The following is a 20093-nucleotide window of genomic DNA, read 5'->3' on the forward strand; positions in this document are numbered from 1 at the left end:
AATAGAACAGTATCACAACAATAAAGTCTGACCAAGGAAACTCAAACACGACAAGGTACCAAACACAACATTGTATTTTTAAGTTAATTGCGCAATCAAATACATTGTTATAGGGGATGATAATAAAGTTATATTAAGTTATCAAAACTTTGAGAGTATGGTTTGTAGAAAGGTTCATATAGCACAACCAGTTAAATGTTTGTGTGATGTTTCAATGACTAAGACAATTTGTACGATGTCACCTTCATTGGAAATATTTTGGATGTTTGGTCACAAAAACAACTGCCAAGGAGGGACACAGTGATCATTTAAGTTAGTGGGGGAGGGGGACTTATTAGGGGAAGACACTTATTTGGAACAAGCCTTCAGAGGCATGAAGAACTTGGTACATGAACTGTTGTTCATTATGACATCAAGCTTATCCTATTTCCGTTTGTTTACTCCATTGTAAATCTGGTGGGGTATTGGAATACTCTATTCCTCAGGGTCACATCACACATGACAACGGACATCACACATGACAACAGACATTACACATGACAACGGACATTACACATGACAACGGACATCACACATGACAACGGACATACACATGACAACGGACATCACACATGACAACGGACATTACACACGACAACGGCAAGAGTTCTTCATTTCTGCTTACAGAACAACAGCAATAAAGAATTCCCGGTGGATTTCGGAAGTGTGTGTTGGTTAATAGATATCAATTAACATTTCTGCCTCCCATCGCTTCTCTACAACCAGCTGAATGTCGGGTAGATGTGAAATCAATTACTACCTAAGTACCTACCTGTACGGCATAGGTAAAACCGACAGGTAGTGTTAGTGTACCTAATCGGGGAAAGAAATCATTCCCACCTACTTCTGCTACACTGAAATACAATTAAACGTGTAGTAATCCTTACCAGGTTACTTCAGAGTAGCACCACAATAGCCCCGGCAAATCAATAGGGGATTCATTATAGAAATACAGCTGTTGTGATCGCCTATTGTTTACATACTGGCTTTCCCATGTATTGTTGGTGGTCGCTATAGAATATCAGAAAATATCACGTATATTTTAAAATCAGGTGAAAAAAATACATAATCAGGATTATTTCAATAAAACCAAGAAGATGCCAAAGCAACATGAAGGGCAACCTGACGCCTTTACCGCAAAAAGTCATGTATAGGCAGTTTTTTCATGACATACTTAGCTCCCTACCTAATGAATAAATATGTTGTAGGGTGAAAAATCAATGGTACCTTATCGCTGTTGCTTGAGGGAGTTTTGCTTTTCTTGATCCTAAGTTATAGACTGTTTAATGATTACTTCTAGGCTTGACTCATAGATAAAACAGTTAGTAAAAAGTTTCTTGTTACAAATGTTCAACAAGAGATCGTTTTTTTCATTTAAAAAACAAAAGATTCACTTGAAATACAAACAGTTCTACAATATCATGTCAACAAAGCTTAAATTGAAAAGCATTTTATTCCAGAAAATGTGTACATGATGGATCAATGAAACATTATTCTGACAAAAGTACATGACTTTGGACAGTGTCTACAGTGCTTCATGTGGTACTGTATCTGTCTATCTGTCACATTGCAGTTGGCATTCATATTGGCTATGAATGCCAAATGAAAGCTTTTGTAATACTTATCTGTTTAGTTACCAATTTTTAAAACATAACTGATATGAATGCCATGTCCAGTATTAGATAGGGTAATAAAGTTTCTGTGCCATAAAGGAGTTAAATATGTATGACATAAAATCCAAAATGTATGACATGATTTACACAATGGTCCATCATGTACGTGATAAAACTTAATATTATATAATACTTTCACTCTATGTAAAATAAATAAACTCTACCTTGCATTGATCTGGATGAGTCCATTATTGTCTACAGTGGAGAAAATTATCTTCCTTACATCAGATGTTTAATTTCTGTGACTTTCATTCTCTCCACAGATGTGCGACCTATAACTCCACCTGAAGAGCGAGAAGCCAGACAGAAAAAGACGCTACAGAGACCTCCGGAGAGAAAGTTGATCATCGGCGATACAGACCTGCTCCTGAAAAACTTGTTCGCTGGTGTGAATCAAGCTGATGAAAAGAAAGTGCAACATATCAAGAGGGGAAGGTAAGGTTTCTAAATTTACCAGTCATTTGAATAGATAAATCTTAGTTTTCTGTTATTGCAACAGATGAGACTTGCCAGTGTAATGGATAACTTTTTATTTGTTTGTCAATGTAATAAATCAATCTTAACTAGTCTTTCAATGTTTTGTCAGACTTATAGATAAAATATTAGCTTGTTTGTCAATGTAATAAATCAATCTTAACTTGTCTTTCCATGTTTTGTCAGACTTATAGATAAAATATTAGCTTGTTTGTCATTGTAATAAATCAGTCTTATCTCATATAACAATGCAATAGGTACATATCTTTTTCTTTTAATATACAGGTTTGTTTGCCATATTTCCTGTGAAATTGTGAAATAAGGTGATCCTAAAAGATTATAATACAAATAATCAGTGTTTTCTGTTTTCTGGGGAAATATCCGAGGAACTAAACTAGCAACATTTCTCTATATTCTAATTTTTAAATTTCATCATAATAGACATATTCACCTTAAATAATCAATGATGACTCTCTTACCACTTCAAGTACTTTCTCATGATATTATTTTACTGATATTACAGGCCAAGAAAAGTCACAGTTCCTAAAGCCACCAGCACCAAGACTTTAATATCAGGAGACGACCCATACCTCATGGAAACAATGACGGAGAAATTCTTTCCTCAGCTGACATTAGAAAGTCGACAAGCACACCTGGCCGGTAACACTTCTCTCCAGCTGGTGACAATACGAAATGGTGATAAAAGTGTGATGCTCCCCTCACTCAGTATAAACCAGGACTATTCACAAATGCTGTCGGAACTAGCCATGAATATCTAAAAGTTTATGTCTGGAATTCATACATAAACAGTAGAGGTTGGGGTATGAGTCCAGCTTCTATTTGTGGTCAATCCAAGTCTGAACTCTAAAATTAACGTATCTAAGAGTTTGTGATCCAAACTGGACTCGCCATGAAAATCTTTATCAATATGAACTCAAAGTATGAGTTGATGAAATGAGTCAGAACTGGCCACGGATATTTGGAGTTAGTGGTCACAGTCAGAACTCACCGGGCCACAAATATTTTGGCATTTGTGGTCAGAGTCATGAAGTGTGTACCTCAGATCTTACAAACCAGCTTGCTGCTGACAGCTAGAACAAAAAGTCTTGACACAAATAATGTAAACAGCAACTTGGAGGGGAATTGTATCTCCACGATTGAAGAGTTCCAGTACTCAGTACATAAGTTAGCACTGATACTTCATGTCATATTGGTTGAAAGTGTTACCAATCATACAATGTATCAACAAAAACATATAGTAAAAGCTATCTGTGATTTCCAAGGAAGAAAATTGGATTCCAATTTTATTTGATATGATGCCCAGTGCCATTGGACATCTCACCTGACTTAAATTTTAAAATTTATTTGTTATTATTGATGGTAATGTTGAAATGGAGGAAAAGGAGGAAAAGGAACTCATTCAGTTAATCATGTGATAAGTGTTGACATGATATTCTACCGGTGTTTATGTTTTTAACCGTTACACCACCTATAAAGCAAGGCTACCATAAAAGCATTCACCATCACGTTGAAAAATTAGTAACTACGGCAGTAACACAATATAGGGCTGAATCACGGAGGCAATAAGTGCACAAACCTGCTAAAATGTGTTTTTATCATCATTACCATGGTGACAAGGCACGCTGTTCAAGACACTTGTGACATCAATCTCGGAGTTGTCATAGACTACAGTATAGAAATTTATAAATGAGTCGGTGGTAGGTAGTGAAATAGTCAACATGAAAAAAGACTGAGACTTCGAAGGCACTTGAGAAAAAAGAAATGTTCTTATCAAGTGTACAGAAAGCATCACCTACGATACCACATTGTTGTTTCTACTTCATCAAGATCATGAAAGATGTTACCGTACACCATATCGTTTGTGTCTGATCACATGCCATACCTGTACTGTACACCATATCGTTTGTGTCTGATCACATGGCAGGTTTAATCACCTGTTAGTCATCTTGTTTGGAATCTTTTGTCAACACTCAAACCATCTGGCTTGATTTGATTATCTTATGTGTGTATCAAAATTCGGACTCATTATAGTAAATAATTGTTTTAGCAGCATAATTGTTGAACCTAAAGTCATCATTGTATCGTCTTTTTATAAATCGAAATTCTATCATGTTGTTAAAATATTTAGCCAAACCGCTTTTTTATAAAAAAAATCAAGTTAATCCTGACATCTTTTTTTTTCTCTCTAAATTATGACTCTTAAATCCTTTTGAAGTTGCAGATGTTTCATTGAAAATTTTATTTTTATTTTAAATTGATGATGAGTCAGAATCGATACTTTGCAAAACCAACAGTGCAAAAAAATGAAGAAAACCTTTGACGAAGGGCTAAAAAGATCCAAACAAAGCAATTATCAGACCACACAGATCTAAATATAGCAATGACATGGTTTGTCTGTATGGATTAGGATACATTTAGCGAAGCCATGATTTCAGTTGTTAAGTTATTACCGACCAGTATAAATTATCGTTAGAATTGAAGTGTTAACTGTTAAGATTGTTGTATGTTATTTGTTACTGAGAGCCATTTGGCCATGATGTCTTACTTAAAAATGTATTTTTTTTTAAATTTCAAATATTTATGAGGAAAATTTCTACAATCCTTTTCATTGAAAACTTACTGTTATTAAACATATGTTTTCAAGTATACGATATCCCAGGAAATATAATGAAGTCATGATCCGAAACCTAAACAATCCGTCCAATTTCTTTACCACCAGATCTTATTGTTAAATGTTTATGAAGCTATTGTTGTTGTGATGTTTTTACAGTTTACCGTCCTAAAGTTAACCCGTCTATGACCGTTGTTGAGTCTCCAGATGCAGTAATTAATATTCCAGACAAATTTTCTACCATGAAAACCCATGTACTTAATATATTCTTAAAGCTTCCTGAAAATAAAACCATGATTTAGATGAATTACAGAGACACTAAGCTTAATTGTGCATTCTACATATTTCAGTAAAAAGTAAAAAACAAATTACCCTGGTACCAAAATTTCATTTTCCAAAACACGTCTTTAAAATCAGTCTCGAGCTCCCAGTCTCTGAAATTGGTCTCGAGCTCCCAGTCTCTGAAATCGGTCTCGAGCTCCCAGTCTCTGAAATCGGTCTCGAGCTCCCAGTCTCTGAAATCGGTCTCGAGCTCCCAGTCTCTGAAATCGGTCTCGAGCTCCCAGTCTCTGAAATCGGTCTCGAGCTCCCAGTCTCTGAAATCGGTCTCAAGCTCCCAGTCTCTGAAATCGGTCTCGAACTCCCAGTCTCCTAAATCAGTCTCCCAGATTTATTGTTTACAGTTACCTGGTATTTGAATCCCAATTTCTTTAAGAAGTATATTTCCGGAATTAAATTCTACAACTGCATAGTTTTCATGGGTTGTTACTAAATTAAAGATTTAAAATCGTTTTTATGAATCTAAAGTATAAATTTTAATGTAGAAACTATTTACATTCCTGCCAGTGCTGTATGTGTGATAGAAAATATTTTCATTAATTTATTAATTGTTGATAATTTTATTGTAGATTATTTATGATACATACCTTCACATATATTCAGTAGCATTGCTAATGGTGCTGTTCACTAAAAGCACCAACAGTATCAATCTAATTAAAACTAGATCTTCACATCACCTCTGTTCCCTGATATGTTACTTCCACACGACATATTTGATCAGTAAACGGGAGCGATGTGAATATCCAATTTTAACTAGATTGCAGAAGAAGAGAACCTCTCTCATCTTTGTCCTGTAAATTTTTCCTATTTTTATAGTGATACATGTATCTTGAAAACCAAAGTGATCTTGGGACCAGTCCTCAGTTTTATGACCTTGGGACCAGGCCTCAGTTTCATGACCTTGGGACAAGACATCAGTTTCATGATCCTGGTACCAGGTCTCTGTTTCATGATTTTGGGACCAGTCCTCAGTTTCATGATCTTAGGACCAGGCCTCAGTTTCATGGTCTTGGGACCAGTCCTCAGTTTCATGACCTAGGGACCAGGCCTCAGTTTCATGACCTCGGGACCAGGCCTCAGTTTCATGATTTTGTGTCCAGCCCTCAGTTTCATGACCTTGGGACCAGGCCTCAGGTTCATGGTTTTGTGACCAGCCCTCAGTTTCATGATCTTAGGACCAGGCCTCTGTTTCATGATCGTAGGACCAGGCCTCAGTTTCATGACCTTGGGACCAGGCCTCACTTGAAAACCAAAGTGATCTTGGGACCAGTCCTCAGTTTCATGATCTTAGGACCAGGCCTCTGTTTCATGATCGTAGGACCAGGCCTCAGTTTCATGACCTCGGGACCAGGCCTCAGTTTCATGATTTTGTGACCAGCCCTCAGTTTTATGTCCTTGGGACCAGGCCTCAGTTTCATCATCTTAGGAACAGGCCTCAGTTTCATGACCTGGGGACCAGGCATCAGTTTCATGATTTTGTGTCCAGCCCTCAGGTTCATGATCTTAAGACCAGGCCTCAGTTTCATGATCTTAGGAACAGGCCTCTGTTTCATGGCCTTGGGACAAGGCATCAGTTTCATGATCCTGGGACCAGGCCTCTGTTTCATGATTTTGGGACCAGGTCTCAGTTTCATGATCTTAGGAACAGGTCTCAGTTTCATGACCTTGGGACAAGACATTAGTTTCATGATCCTGGGACCAGGTCTCTGTTTCATGATTTTGAGACCAGTCCTGAGTTTCATTATCCTAAGACATGACCTTGGGACCAGGCCTCAGTTTCATCATCTTAGGAACAGGCCTCAGTTTCATGACCTTGGGACCCGGCCTCAGTTTCATGATCTTAGGAACATGCCTCAGTTTCATGACCTTGGGACAAGACATCAGTTTCATGATCCTGGTACCAGGTCTCTGTTTCATGATTTTGAGACCAGTCCTGAGTTTCATTATCCTAAGACCAGGCCTCAGTTTCATGAGCTTGGGACCAGGCCTCAGTTTCATGATTTTGTGGCCAGCCCTCAGGTTCATGATCTTAGGACCAGGCCTCAGTTTCATGGTCTTGGGACCAGTCCTCAGTTTCATGACCTAGGGACCAGGCCTCAGTTTCATGACCTCGGGACCAGGCCTCAGTTTCATGATTTTGGGACCAGTCCTGAGTTTCATTATCCTAAGACATGACCTTGGGACCAGGCCTCAGTTTCAAGATTTTTGGACCAGCCCTCAGTTTCATGACCTTGGGACCAGGCATCATTTTCATGATTTTGTGTCCAGCCCTCAGGTTCATGATCTTAAGACCAGGCCTCAGTTTCATGAGCTTGGGACCAGGCCTCAGTTTCATGATCTTAGGCCCAGGCCTCAGTTTCATGATCTTGGGACCAGTCCTCAGTTTCATGATCTTAGGACCAGGCCTCAGTTTCATGACCTCGGGACCAGGCCTCAGTTTCATGATTTTGGGACCAGGCCTCAGTTTCATTATCTTAGGAACAGGCCTCTGTTTCATGACCTTGGATACATGTATCTTGAAAACCAAAGTGATCTTGGGACCAGTCCTCAGTTTCATGATCTTAGGACCAGGCCTCTGTTTCATGATCGTAGGACCAGGCCTCAGTTTCATGACCTTGGGCCAAGACATCAGTTTCATGATCCTGGGACCAGGACTCTGTTTCATGATTTTGGGACCAGTCCTGAGTTTCATTATCCTAAGACCAGGCCTCAGTTTCATGAGCTTGGGACCAGGCCTCAGTTTCATGACCTCGGGACCAGGCCTCAGTTTCATGATTTTGGGACCAGCCCTCAGTTTCATGACCTTGGGACCAGGCCTCAGTTTCATGATCTTAGGAACAGGCCTCTGTTTCATGACCTTGGGACAAGGCATCAGTTTCATGATCCTGGGACCAGGTCTCTGTTTCATGATTTTGGGACCAGTCCTGAGTTTCATTATCCTAAGACCAGGCCTCAGTTTCATGAACATTTTCCCATTTGAAAGTATTGCTTCCTTGACCTTAAATAACAATTAAGAATCGTATATTGACCAGTTGTAGTCATTCCGTCCCATGAACGTCTGGTCAGCTATCAGTGCTGTTATGAATCATCAGCTTTACGTACCATGATTACCTTTGTGTATGTCTGTGATAACAAATTCCTGATTTAAGTCTGTGATATTTAGTTTTGTGATTGTAATTTAGTTTTTTATAGTTTAGTGTAAATACAGTTTTAGTTCTTTATGTACATAACTTGACTGTGTTTAACTTTTGTGTGTGCTACTTTTAATTGCGTAATTTATGTACATACATGTCAATCATAGTGAATTAGGTTGTGAATTATTTTCCTTGTTAATTTATAATTTAATAATTTAATTTATATTGGACAACTATTTTTTTCATTTTAATGCCTCTACTGAATTGGTTATCTTCCATTCAAACGAACCAACTCTATGTTGACTCATTCACCCCTAAAGACACATTTGAATCCATCCAATTCAAAGGGTGGAATGGTTCAATATGAAATTTCAGGGGTGAAGGAGTTAAAGAGTGCATGCCCTGATACATCTTGGCTAGACAAGGGTTACGATCCAGTACAATCTGGTCTACCTAGAGAGAAAGTGAGGGTAGCCCATGGAGTATTGAGGATGGCCTGATAAGGATGTCCTCCTTCCTCACTCTCTCAGAAACTTCAGTAGGAACCGGGGATTTAAGTTTAGGTAGCCAATCGAGGAATCAATTGAATTCTAATTTCAAAGTAAACTGTTAATTCATGTTGAATTATTCTGCTGCATCACAATGTCTTCATTGACATTAATCACCCACTCAATATTAAGGTAACATTGATAAATGTGTATTACAAAGTTAATCATTCCTTCAAGAAGACGTTGTATGTGATACATTTCGAGTGTATCATGAAACTGTATTATTTCTTTTTTGATTTCCATTGGGGTCAGAGATAACAAGATTATGATGTAACCATTCAGGCATAATTTAAGTTCATTCATTAAAAGTTCATGTTGAACACATTTTATGTGTACCGTAATTAATCATTTCTATAATTGTATTGTTTAAGAGGTTTGTGTGTATATATATATCATGTATTAAATTAGAATTTTGTTCATTACCTTGATGTAATGGATGAAATTTAAAATTATATTATTTTAACTTTATAGCCGTCGTTCTTTTTCTTCATTTTAAATTTTGCACAGAAAATGGTTGTCAAGTTCCATAAATATTATACTGTAATAAGAAATATAGAACAAATCAGATAAGTGAGCCACTGGTCTACACCCACTCCTTAAGGTAGATTTTAACCTCTATACATAACCTTACCTGTCCTGTCGTAAGGATGAAAAACCAGTAACAAAACAAAAAATGCAAGGTGTTTTTGGCTCATCGTGAATGAAAATGGTATCAAGAACACACTATGATTCAAAATATCATATTAATTGTTTTTAAGCAATAGTATCTAAATTAACATTTGAGAAAGTTTGGTAGCCCACATATTAATCTTTTATTCATTATTTATTTGAGTTCTTAATTCGAAAATAGATTCATCAGGTACAAATATATCCACATTCCATTCAATTACAAGCTGGCCTTGTATTTCATATTTAATACCCAATAGTGTCTCCAAGAGGCATCCAATGACCATACATTCTCTGTTGACCAATGTTTTCAAGTTTAATTGTAATGCTGAACTTTGGTATACAGACGTGATGTTAAACGATGTATATATTCAATGGACACTGGTTTCTGAAAATACTTCAGAGAAGTAATGAAATAAAAGATCTTACCGAAATCTAGTTCGGTAATGAACATATAGGCATACAAACTTCCTTTGATAACAAAGATTGGAGTAACAAGATTCTGCTATGTCTATGTGTTTGCTGTAAAATTCATTGTTAAAATGTAACCTTGACATAAATTTCAATTAGTTGATTAAAAAATTATCAGCATTTCCTCGCCCCTAAATCATGAAACATTATGAATTCATGTTGGACTAGTTATCTTACTTGAATGCAATCTAGATTTGATCCTTCTGTATATTTTGCTCGGGGCGTCAATAACATACAGTATACCCTAAGTGTATCTCTTGAAAATTTACAAGCTTTTGCTGAAAATTTATACAAGAGATGCGAAGAATGCATGGAAGGCAGCCGAAGCTTATCTAATTTAGATGACAATATTTTATTAGAGAAAGCACACCATCAATTCATCAGACTTATTAAATGGTGGGACATGTATGATTTTGTTCACTTTCGTTTTCGAGAACAAAGCCAGTTGTCTTCCCTTGTTTTGAACTTGAAAGTTGTCTTAATTTCTTTTATCAAAAGTTGCCTTCCATGCAGGCAATATGTCATGAAATGGCATTTTAATGGGATCGTCTAGCGATGATCTTCTGTTAAATTATCAGCCATTCTCTAGATTGGTCTATTCTTCAGGTCAGGATTTTTTCGTAAAACCATCAAGGTACCGAAAAATTATGTTGTTTTGAGAAGCACTGAAGGTAACTTGTTTTTTACCTCCATTGCTAGCTTCAGCATCAACACTTGTTCAGTGTGGCATACCTTGCTTGCCCTTCTGTCCCCATAATTTTTTTGTTATATTGTAATCAGTATTCATGTCAAAATCCGTCCTTTGCATGCTTCATTTACTGTTTACAACCATATTGACTCGCTGTCAGTTTTTTTAACTGTTGATTATGAATCGTAATTTGTACACAAAGTTCCCTTGTACATATATTTTCTTACTTGATTAGATGTTAATTAATGTAGAAGACCATTATCAGTGTTCAACATTGTTTGTATAAATTAACATCTATCTATGAACTGTTGCTTAAAATAATGACAAAGTTTAGCAGAAATTTAAGCCTAGATAATTTATATTTTCAGCTGTGTGTCAATTTTTTAGCATCACATTGAAAAAAATAAAGAAATGGAAAAAAAAACCTGATTTTTTCTTATCATTTGTAATATAACCCTACAAGAAAGCTTTCTTTTTCCTATCAGCTGGACTAGTGGAACACGCTATCGTACGCAAGAAAACATCAATCTGTCCGACATATTTTTGACTTAAAAACAGCACCAACAGCGAGCGAACAGCAGGCAAACGAAATTTGACTTTTCAGGATCTTAATGACAGGAGAGAGTTTTCTACAGTTAAACACCTATGAAGTGAAGTTTGGGCACCTTGGTAATGATTTCTCTACAAAACAAGAGGCCAAATGGGCCTGCATCACTCACCTGGTATAAATCTCACACTTGAAACCTTAAAAGTGATCTAAAACAAAGCTACAGGCAAAATATCAGTAATTATAATCAAGTCAATCAAAAGAACCTGTTAAAAGATTTAAAAACATTTCACCCCTTTGACATTGAAAGTCGAACAAGGTCATTATGTTGAACAGATTTTATAGCCATTCATCTCAGGATGCAACTTTGAAAATATCACCACCCTATCCTTTTGTTTATTAAAATTAGGTCATTTAAATGTTTATACATATTTGACAAAATGTGACCTTGAAAGTGGATCAAGGTCATTCACATGAAAAAGCTTGATAGCCCTTCATCCAAGCATGCTACTGGCTAAATATTAACATTCTTGGACTCATGGTTATTCAGAAGAAGTTGTTTAAAGATTTTAAACAAATTTGACCCCTGTGACCTTGAATTTAAGTGAAAGTCATTCATTTGAACAAACTTTGTAGCCCTTCATCCAATCTTGTTATGGGCCAAATATCATCCTTCAACTTTTTGTTATTCAGGAGTCATTTTAAAGTTTCAAACATATTTGACCCCTGTGACCTTAAATAAAAGTCAATGTCATTAATTTAAACAAACTTGGTAGCCCTTCATCCTAGTCTGCTACTGACTAAATATCAACATCCTGGGCATTTTGGTTATTCAGAAGAACCTGTTTTAAGACAATTGACCACTGTGACCTTGAATATAAGTGAAGGTTATTCATTTAAATAAACTTGGTAGCCCTTCATCCCAGCATGCAACTGGTCAAATTTCATCACCCTGGGTATTTTGGTTGTTCAGAAGTTGTTAAAAGTAGATTTTACATATTTGACCCCTGTGACCTTGAAAATTGGTGAAGCTCTTTTATTTGAACAAACTTGATAGCCCTTCATCCCCTTTTGCTTCTGACCAAATATCATCACCCTAGGACTTTTGGTTATCAAGAAGTTGTTTAAACTTAAAGGGCCACATCCCCTGTTTATACAAACTTAAGACTCCTTTGTCCAAAGATGCTCTAGAACAAATCGAGTCAAAATCCTTCTATTGGTTGAGAAGAATTTTGAGGATTTACCTACTTTCCCCTTTTTGGCCCTGCCTCTCTACCCCCTGAGAACCCTTTGGCCAATGATGCTCCAGACCAAATTTGGTCAAAATCCCTTCATCGGTACAAAAGGAGAAGGATCTTTAATGTTTTCCTCTACTTCCCCTAATGGACCCCACCCATCTGCCCAAAAAAGGGGGTCCACACATCTCAGTTTATACAAAATTGATTCTTTTGTCCCTAAGCATGCTTCAGACTACATTTGGATTATATCCCTTCACTTGTATAGTGGTAGAAAAAAATCCTCGATTTCCCCTATTGGACCCCACCCCTCTGCCCCCACCCTCCATTTATACAAACTTGAGGCTCCTTTGTCCAAGGATGCTCTAGAACAAATTTGGTCAAAATCCTTCAATTGGTTGAGAAGAAGATTTTTAAAGATTTACCAATTCCCTCCTATTGGGCCCCGCCCCTCTGCCCCCGGGGGGGGGCCATACCCTGTTTATACAAAACTGAGAACCCTTTGGCCAATAATGCTCCAGACCAAATTTGGTCAAAACCCTCCGAGCCATTAAGGACAAGTAGCGTTTTAAAGAAAAAAGTTGACAGATGCTGGAAGCTGCGCCATGGCATAAGCTCACTTGGCCCTTCAGGCCAGGTGAGCTAGTAAGGTCTGGAGTCACGATACTTGGATATATTGTCCAGTAGTGGGAGTAATTTCCTTCAATATTATGAAGAGGTCAAAGGTAAACTTTTGACTACTGCCTGGAGTTGAATGCCAACACGGACTATTATGGAGAATCTTTTTCTTTAGTTCCATAATGCTTAGCGTCACAATATCTGGCTAAAAAGTGCTCTAGAATCCTTTTAACAGCGACATCTACCAGGATGAGATTCGGGATCAGGCCTTGCCCTCGAGACCAGATGCCTTTGTCACCATCTTGACTTTTGTACTTGCCAAACAAATAATAATACTTGCTTAGCACAATCTAAGGAACATCCCTGTGGAGTTTGGGTGAAAATGGTCAGTAAAGTTTTAGAATAAATTTCAAATGTGAAATTTTGATGCATCTGGTACTTTCGGACTGGTGAGCAGTTTAATTTATATAGATAGTAAAATATGGTAGGTAATAAAATGTCAAAATTAAACTAACCTTTGGAAAAATAAACAACAAGACAAAAACAATATTTTATGGATTTTTTATTTGTTTTCTCATATTTTTTTCATCTTTCACAGAAAAAACAAGATATATGTTTGCTTTAGACAAACAAGCTTTCTTTTCCCCCCCTTTCATCCACCCATTTAACTTTCTTGATGTTATGCTAAACACCCATCATGGCTATAACCATACCTAACGATTTATTTGGTAATTTTGGTCTTCAGTGGTATTGTCATAACTTTAAAATATTTATCTTAAAATAAAAACAGGACATATCAAAATAAAATCTTTACAAGAAGCTTATCATGTTTGTCGTCAGGGTTTTACAGTATTGGCGACACATTTAGGCCAGAAGATAAGATCAGTGAACTTGTGTTCTACAGCCGACCTTCAAGTACCTGACAATATTACCTGACAAAGGAATATTGTCAATTTACCTTTTTTTTTTACTCCAGTTGCAAACAATAACTGCCTCTTTTGTATACAGTTTTAAAACAAAACCAGATGATGATCAATTTTATTTTAACTTTACCATAACATATTAGATGATTGTAAAAAACAACATTATAACTGTGACATTACCATCAGTGCCATGACCACTGTAACACCAGCTGTACATGTGATTTCTCACTTGAACATGTACAAGGAAATCCCTGCTGCTGCATCAACACAAAATCAATCTAATAAAATCACATATCAGTTTTCAACAGTGCTATTATATAAATAATACTGATGAAATGGATTTTAACATGGCACATTTTTGAGGCTTTAACTGCCAGCAAAATTGGATTTTGTTATGTTTTCCCTCCAAACCAGCTTACACATGTACTGCAGCCCATTGAACAAATCAAGTATACATTCAGAAGGAATTAGAAAGTTTTAAAACGACACACCGGTATATAAATGTTCTTACAAAAGTAGATGTGCTATAAAGTCGAACAATTTATTTTTAAATTTGATCAAATTGTCACCACTAGACTTTTTATTAAATCTGAAAATTAGTACATGATAAAAGCTACTTGTGCAAAAATGAAAATATTTGTGAAATTTATAAAAATAGTTCCTGGTCTAACCTTCATTGAGATATTGTTTTTCTATTATAGAAATGATAAATGGAAATTTCAGTTGTGATAAAAAAAAAGTCAGGAACAACATTGCAAGACTCATAAAAAATCACTTCGAAGTTAAAATCTTAATTTCTAGAAATGTAACATATTGGCTGTAAAAGTAGTTCTAGATTTAGTTCATCCATATTTGGTATATTCATGATTAACCACAATGAAAAGTCCATTTAAAGTTAATATATTATTAAAAAACAGAGTTCTTTGTATTGCAATCAATAACAACTCAAGTAAAATTTCAGCAATACCAAATTCAGGAAAATAAAGCTAGCTTACTGATCTAATAAAAATCATGACTCAAAACCTTTCTGGAGATTTATCACAGAATTAACATGTAAAACCTAGTTCCAGGTATCCTTATGTTATTATGGCCACATATTTTGTTGAAAGCAATCTATTTTTCCAAAAAAAGAAGAAGAAAAAAGGCCATGCATTATATAAAGACTGACTTCAGATATCTGGAGTTTATAAACCCCAGCTACAAATCAACTCTTAATGTCAATTGTATTAATATTTCACTGTATCTCTGAAACACTAACTAAAGGAATTCAACAATGATAGCACCTGCATAGGATCAGTAGACTACAAACAAGGGTCAGTTACTATGTAACAAACCAGAATATCTCCCCCAGTCCCAACCTTAAACAATGTGACCTTGACTTTTGACCTTTGAGTCAATTATAGCCAAACCCATATCACAGAATGCTCCATCACTTTCACATGACAGAGTGTAAAAAATAAATTTAAAACTTGATTGGCATCAATACAATTACGCATCTGGTTTATATCAAGTTTTGAGTATTGATTTTATAAATGTCTTTATTTATTAAACATTTTGATGACAGTAAAATTTTAATTTTTTTCTATAAAATTTTCTTTAAAATCCAAAAGTTCAAAAATTATGAACTGAAATCGGATGCCAAAAATCAGAACCAGAATTTTGTTTTCTCCATCACTCATCCAGGCAGTTAGTAATTCTTTTTCCTGAACTTTCTTGATATTTAAAATTGGATGGTATTTTTTTTAGTAAAATTGATAACTTTTTTTGCACATTAAATTCATATAACCTTAGAACAACATGCAGATTCTGAATCATTCATCTTTGTAACAAGCAGAAGCCTTATAATTCTCTCGTTATATTTGGGGAAGGGAAGTAACTCCCGGCCTGACAAACCTTCTGGAGTGCCGTATTCAGCCATGTATATAGGTGTACACTTTATGGGACAGTTGTACACTATGGTCAATGGGGCACTGCTCCATCTCAATGATGAGCTAGTGGGGTATCACACAGGAGGCATTCGACAGCAGACTTGCACAGAAGCTTTTTTCAAACTGTACTGTCTGTCCTTCAACTTGCCCTTCACCTTCTTAGTCCTATAACTCTTCAATCCAGACATTTGTGATTGTATAACAGACAACCATACCCCACATGTAAAACAGTAAATAAAAATCACCTCAGCAATATTGTTTATTCTATCACTTGTTGATGTTATCAATTTCACCGATGTTCTTGCGTCCCGGGTCAGCGTGAACGGTGAAACCGAGAATGCTGCTGTCAATCTTTGTCATCCTCTTCTTCTTTTTGCCCTTGGCTTTCTGTGTCTCAAACTCGTTGACTTGGCTTGAAGGCTGTGACTGGCGAAAGTCACGGGCAGGGGCAGGCCCCCAAATACTGTCCTGGAATTCACAGAAGAAAATAAATATGTTAATATTAAATCAAAACTCACATGCATCAATACCCTGTCATGTCTTGTAAATCCAAGTAATAAAAAGAGGTGGACTCAATCATATAGAAAAATATTACTACTAGGGGAAATGGAACTGACCCCTAAATACAGATAATAAAAAAGGAGAAACATTACAGACTCTTGACATAAAACACAGGTAAACTTCAGGACGATGGCCTAAAACATGGTTGATGAGAACAGAAGACCACTACATACCTTAGGTTGATGAGAACAGAAGACCACTACATACCTCAGGTTAATGAGAACACAAGACCACTACATACCTCAGGTTAATTAGAACACAAGACCACTACATACCTCAGGTTGATGAGAACATAAGACTACTACATACCTCTGGTTAATGAGAAAATGACTACTACATACCTCAGGTTAATGAGAACACAAGACCACTACATACCTCCGGTTAATGAGAACACAAGACCACTACATACCTCCGGTTAATGAGAACACAAGACCACTACATACCTCAGGTTGATGAGAACATAAGACTACTACATACCTCAGGTTAATGAGAAAATGACTACTACATACCTCCGGTTAATGAGAACACAAGACCACTACATACCTCTGGTTTATGAGAACATAAGACTACTACATACCTCAGGTTTATGAGAACACAAGACCACTACATACCTCTGGTTGATGAGAACACAAGACCACTACATACCTCTGGTTTATGAGAACATAAGACTACTACATATCTCAGGTTTATGAGAACATAAGACTACTGCATACCTCAGGTTTATGAGAATATAAGACTACTACATACCTCAGGTTAATGAGAAAAAGACAACTACATACCTCTGGTTGATGCTGCTGTTGGCGGCTCTTATTTCTGTTTTGGCTCCTCTTTTCCAGAAACTGTTTAGCGAAGTCAATGGCTGCCTTGGTATCTCCGAGGTAAGAACGCACATAATCATGCACCTGGTAAACACAAATTAAACATAAATACAAATAAACATCAGGTAAGTATAACCATAAACCTAGTTAATACAAATAAACATCAGGTAGGTATAACCATAAACCTAGTTAATACAAATAAACATCAGGTAAGTTTAACAATAAAACTAGTTAATACAAATAAACATCAGGTAAGTATAACCATAAACCTAGTTAATACAAATAAACACCAGGTAAGTATAACTATAAACCTGGTTAATACAAATAAACATCAGGTAAGTTTAACAATAAACCTTGTAAAAATAAATAAGTATGAGGTAATTGTGTACTGAAAAAGATACATGATAAACACAAATTAATGTAAGTGTGTATTTAACTATATACCTTGTAAAAAACAATCAAGAATCAGGTGAATGTATATACCTGGTGTATAAGATATTTAACCAAATGAATGTGTTAAAACAGAAACTAGAATTACCTCATATGGAGAATCCACTTCTTTCAGGAAGGAGATGAATGTAGGGACTGTAATAAGTAACAGATTTAATTACAGAAAGGAAACAATGTACCGATATAATTAACTGATGGGCCAAGTACTGATATAACTAAACTGATGTGTTGAATACAGTCTCTATTGTATTAAGCAGCTTTGTAATGTACATTACATATGAGAATTCCTCAGAATTATATGTCTTGGCTGTCCCAACATTTAACATAAACAGTATTGATGCCACTGCCAGAAAAGTGATGGCTTTGTCCTGCCTTCATCACATCCATTACAAGGAAGACAAAAATAAAACATCACATTGCTATCTACTGGCTTCTATTCCGTTAGTACATTGAACCACTGGGAAGGTGTATATTAGAACACTTACTATCTACTGGCTTATATTCCGTTAGTACACTGAACCACTGGGAAGGTGTATATCAGAACACTTACTATCCACTGGCTTCTATTCCGTTAGTACATTGAACCACTGGGAAGGTGTATATTAGAACACTTACTATCTACTGGCTTCTATTCCGTTAGTACACTGAACCACTGGGAAGGTGTATATCAGAACACTTACTATCCACTGGCTTCTATTCCGTTAGTACACTGAACCACTGGGAAGGTGTATATCAGAACACTTACTATCCACTGGCTTCTATTCCGTTAGTACACTGAACCACTGGGAAGGTGTATATCAGAACACTTACTATCCACTGGCTTCTATTCCGTTAGTACACTGAACCACTGGGAAGGTGTATATCAGAACACTTACTATCCACTGGCTTCTATTCCGTTAGTACACTGAACCACTGGGAAGGTGTATATCAGAACACTTACTATCCACTGGCTTCTATTCCGTTAGTACACTGAACCACTGGGAAGGTGTATATCAGAACACTTACTATCCACTGGCTTCTATTCCGTTAGTACACTGAACCACTGGGAAGGTGTATATCAGAACACTTACTATCCACTGGCTTCTATTCCGTTAGTACACTGAACCACTGGGAAGGTGTATATCAGAACACTTACTATCCACTGGCTTCTATTCCGTTAGTACACTGAACCACTGGGAAGGTGTATATCAGAACACTTACTATCCACTGGCTTCTATTCCGTTAGTACACTGAACCACTGGGAAGGTGTATATCAGAACACTTACTATCCACTGGCTTCTATTCCGTTAGTACACTGAACCACTGGGAAGGTGTATATCAGAACACTTACTATCCACTGGCTTCTATTCCGTTAGTACACTGAACCACTGGGAAGGTGTATATCAGAACACTTACTATCCACTGGCTTCTATTCCGTTAGTACACTGAACCACTGGGAAGGTGTATATCAGAACACTTACTATCCACTGGCTTCTATTCCGTTAGTACACTGAACCACTGGGAAGGTGTATATCAGAACACTTACTATCCACTGGCTTCTATTCCGTTAGTACACTGAACCACTGGGAAGGTGTATATCAGAACACTTACTATCCACTGGCTTCTATTCCGTTAGTACACTGAACCACTGGGAAGGTGTATATCAGAACACTTACTATCCACTGGCTTCTATTCCGTTAGTACACTGAACCACTGGGAAGGTGTATATCAGAACACTTACTATCCACTGGCTTCTATTCCGTTAGTACACTGAACCACTGGGAAGGTGTATATCAGAACACTTACTATCCACTGGCTTCTATTCCGTTAGTACACTGAACCACTGGGAAGGTGTATATCAGAACACTTACTATCCACTGGCTTCTATTCCGTTAGTACACTGAACCACTGGGAAGGTGTATATCAGAACACTTACTATCCACTGGCTTCTATTCCGTTAGTACACTGAACCACTGGGAAGGTGTATATCAGAACACTTACTATCCACTGGCTTCTATTCCGTTAGTACACTGAACCACTGGGAAGGTGTATATCAGAACACTTACTATCCACTGGCTTCTATTCCGTTAGTACACTGAACCACTGGGAAGGTGTATATCAGAACACTTACTATCCACTGGCTTCTATTCCGTTAGTACACTGAACCACTGGGAAGGTGTATATCAGAACACTTACTATCTACTGGCTTCTATTCCGTTAGTACACTGAACCACTGGGAAGGTGTATATCAGAACACTTACTATCTACTGGCTTCTATTCCGTTAGTACACTGAACCACTGGGAAGGTGTATATCAGAACACTTACTATCTACTGGCTTCTATTCCGTTAGTACACTGAACCACTGGGAA

At 36.8% G+C, this 20093-nt stretch overlaps 3 protein-coding genes across 3 annotated transcripts in view; 1 reads left to right on the forward strand and 2 right to left on the reverse strand.

The window, feature by feature from the left end:
• Positions 1-6381, forward strand: part of LOC110460234 — a 30881-nt gene extending 24500 nt beyond the window's left edge. Inside the window, exons 3-4 of the mRNA XM_021513037.1 lie at positions 1976-2147; positions 2710-6381. Of these exons, the coding sequence (XP_021368712.1) occupies positions 1976-2147; positions 2710-2965 (428 nt within the window). The 3' untranslated portion in view covers positions 2966-6381. The remainder of the gene's footprint in view (positions 1-1975; positions 2148-2709) is intronic.
• Positions 6382-6395: 14 nt separating this feature from the next.
• Positions 6396-6899, reverse strand: LOC110460225 (homeobox protein ESX1-like). Its single transcript, XM_021513027.1, has one exon. It carries the CDS (start codon positions 6897-6899, stop codon positions 6396-6398), a length of 504 nt encoding a protein of 167 aa, XP_021368702.1.
• Positions 6900-13608: 6709 nt separating this feature from the next.
• The window catches only part of LOC110460248 (GRB10-interacting GYF protein 2-like), a 28637-nt gene continuing 22152 nt past the window's right edge, over positions 13609-20093 (reverse strand). Inside the window, exons 27-29 of the mRNA XM_021513062.1 lie at positions 17833-17879; positions 17256-17378; positions 13609-16383 (exon numbers count right to left, since the gene is read on the reverse strand). Coding sequence (XP_021368737.1) covers positions 16183-16383; positions 17256-17378; positions 17833-17879 — 371 coding nt within the window. The 3' untranslated portion in view covers positions 13609-16182. The remainder of the gene's footprint in view (positions 16384-17255; positions 17379-17832; positions 17880-20093) is intronic.

Source organism: Mizuhopecten yessoensis, unplaced genomic scaffold (genome assembly GCF_002113885.1).
Source record: "Mizuhopecten yessoensis strain PY_sf001 unplaced genomic scaffold, ASM211388v2 scaffold10333, whole genome shotgun sequence".
Lineage (NCBI taxonomy): Eukaryota > Metazoa > Mollusca > Bivalvia > Pectinida > Pectinidae > Mizuhopecten > Mizuhopecten yessoensis.

Coding starts and splice junctions, on each gene's coding strand:
- LOC110460225 (XM_021513027.1), bottom strand. CDS start 6,899: ATGAAACTCAGGACTGGTCTCAAAATCATGAAACAGAGACCTGGTCCC.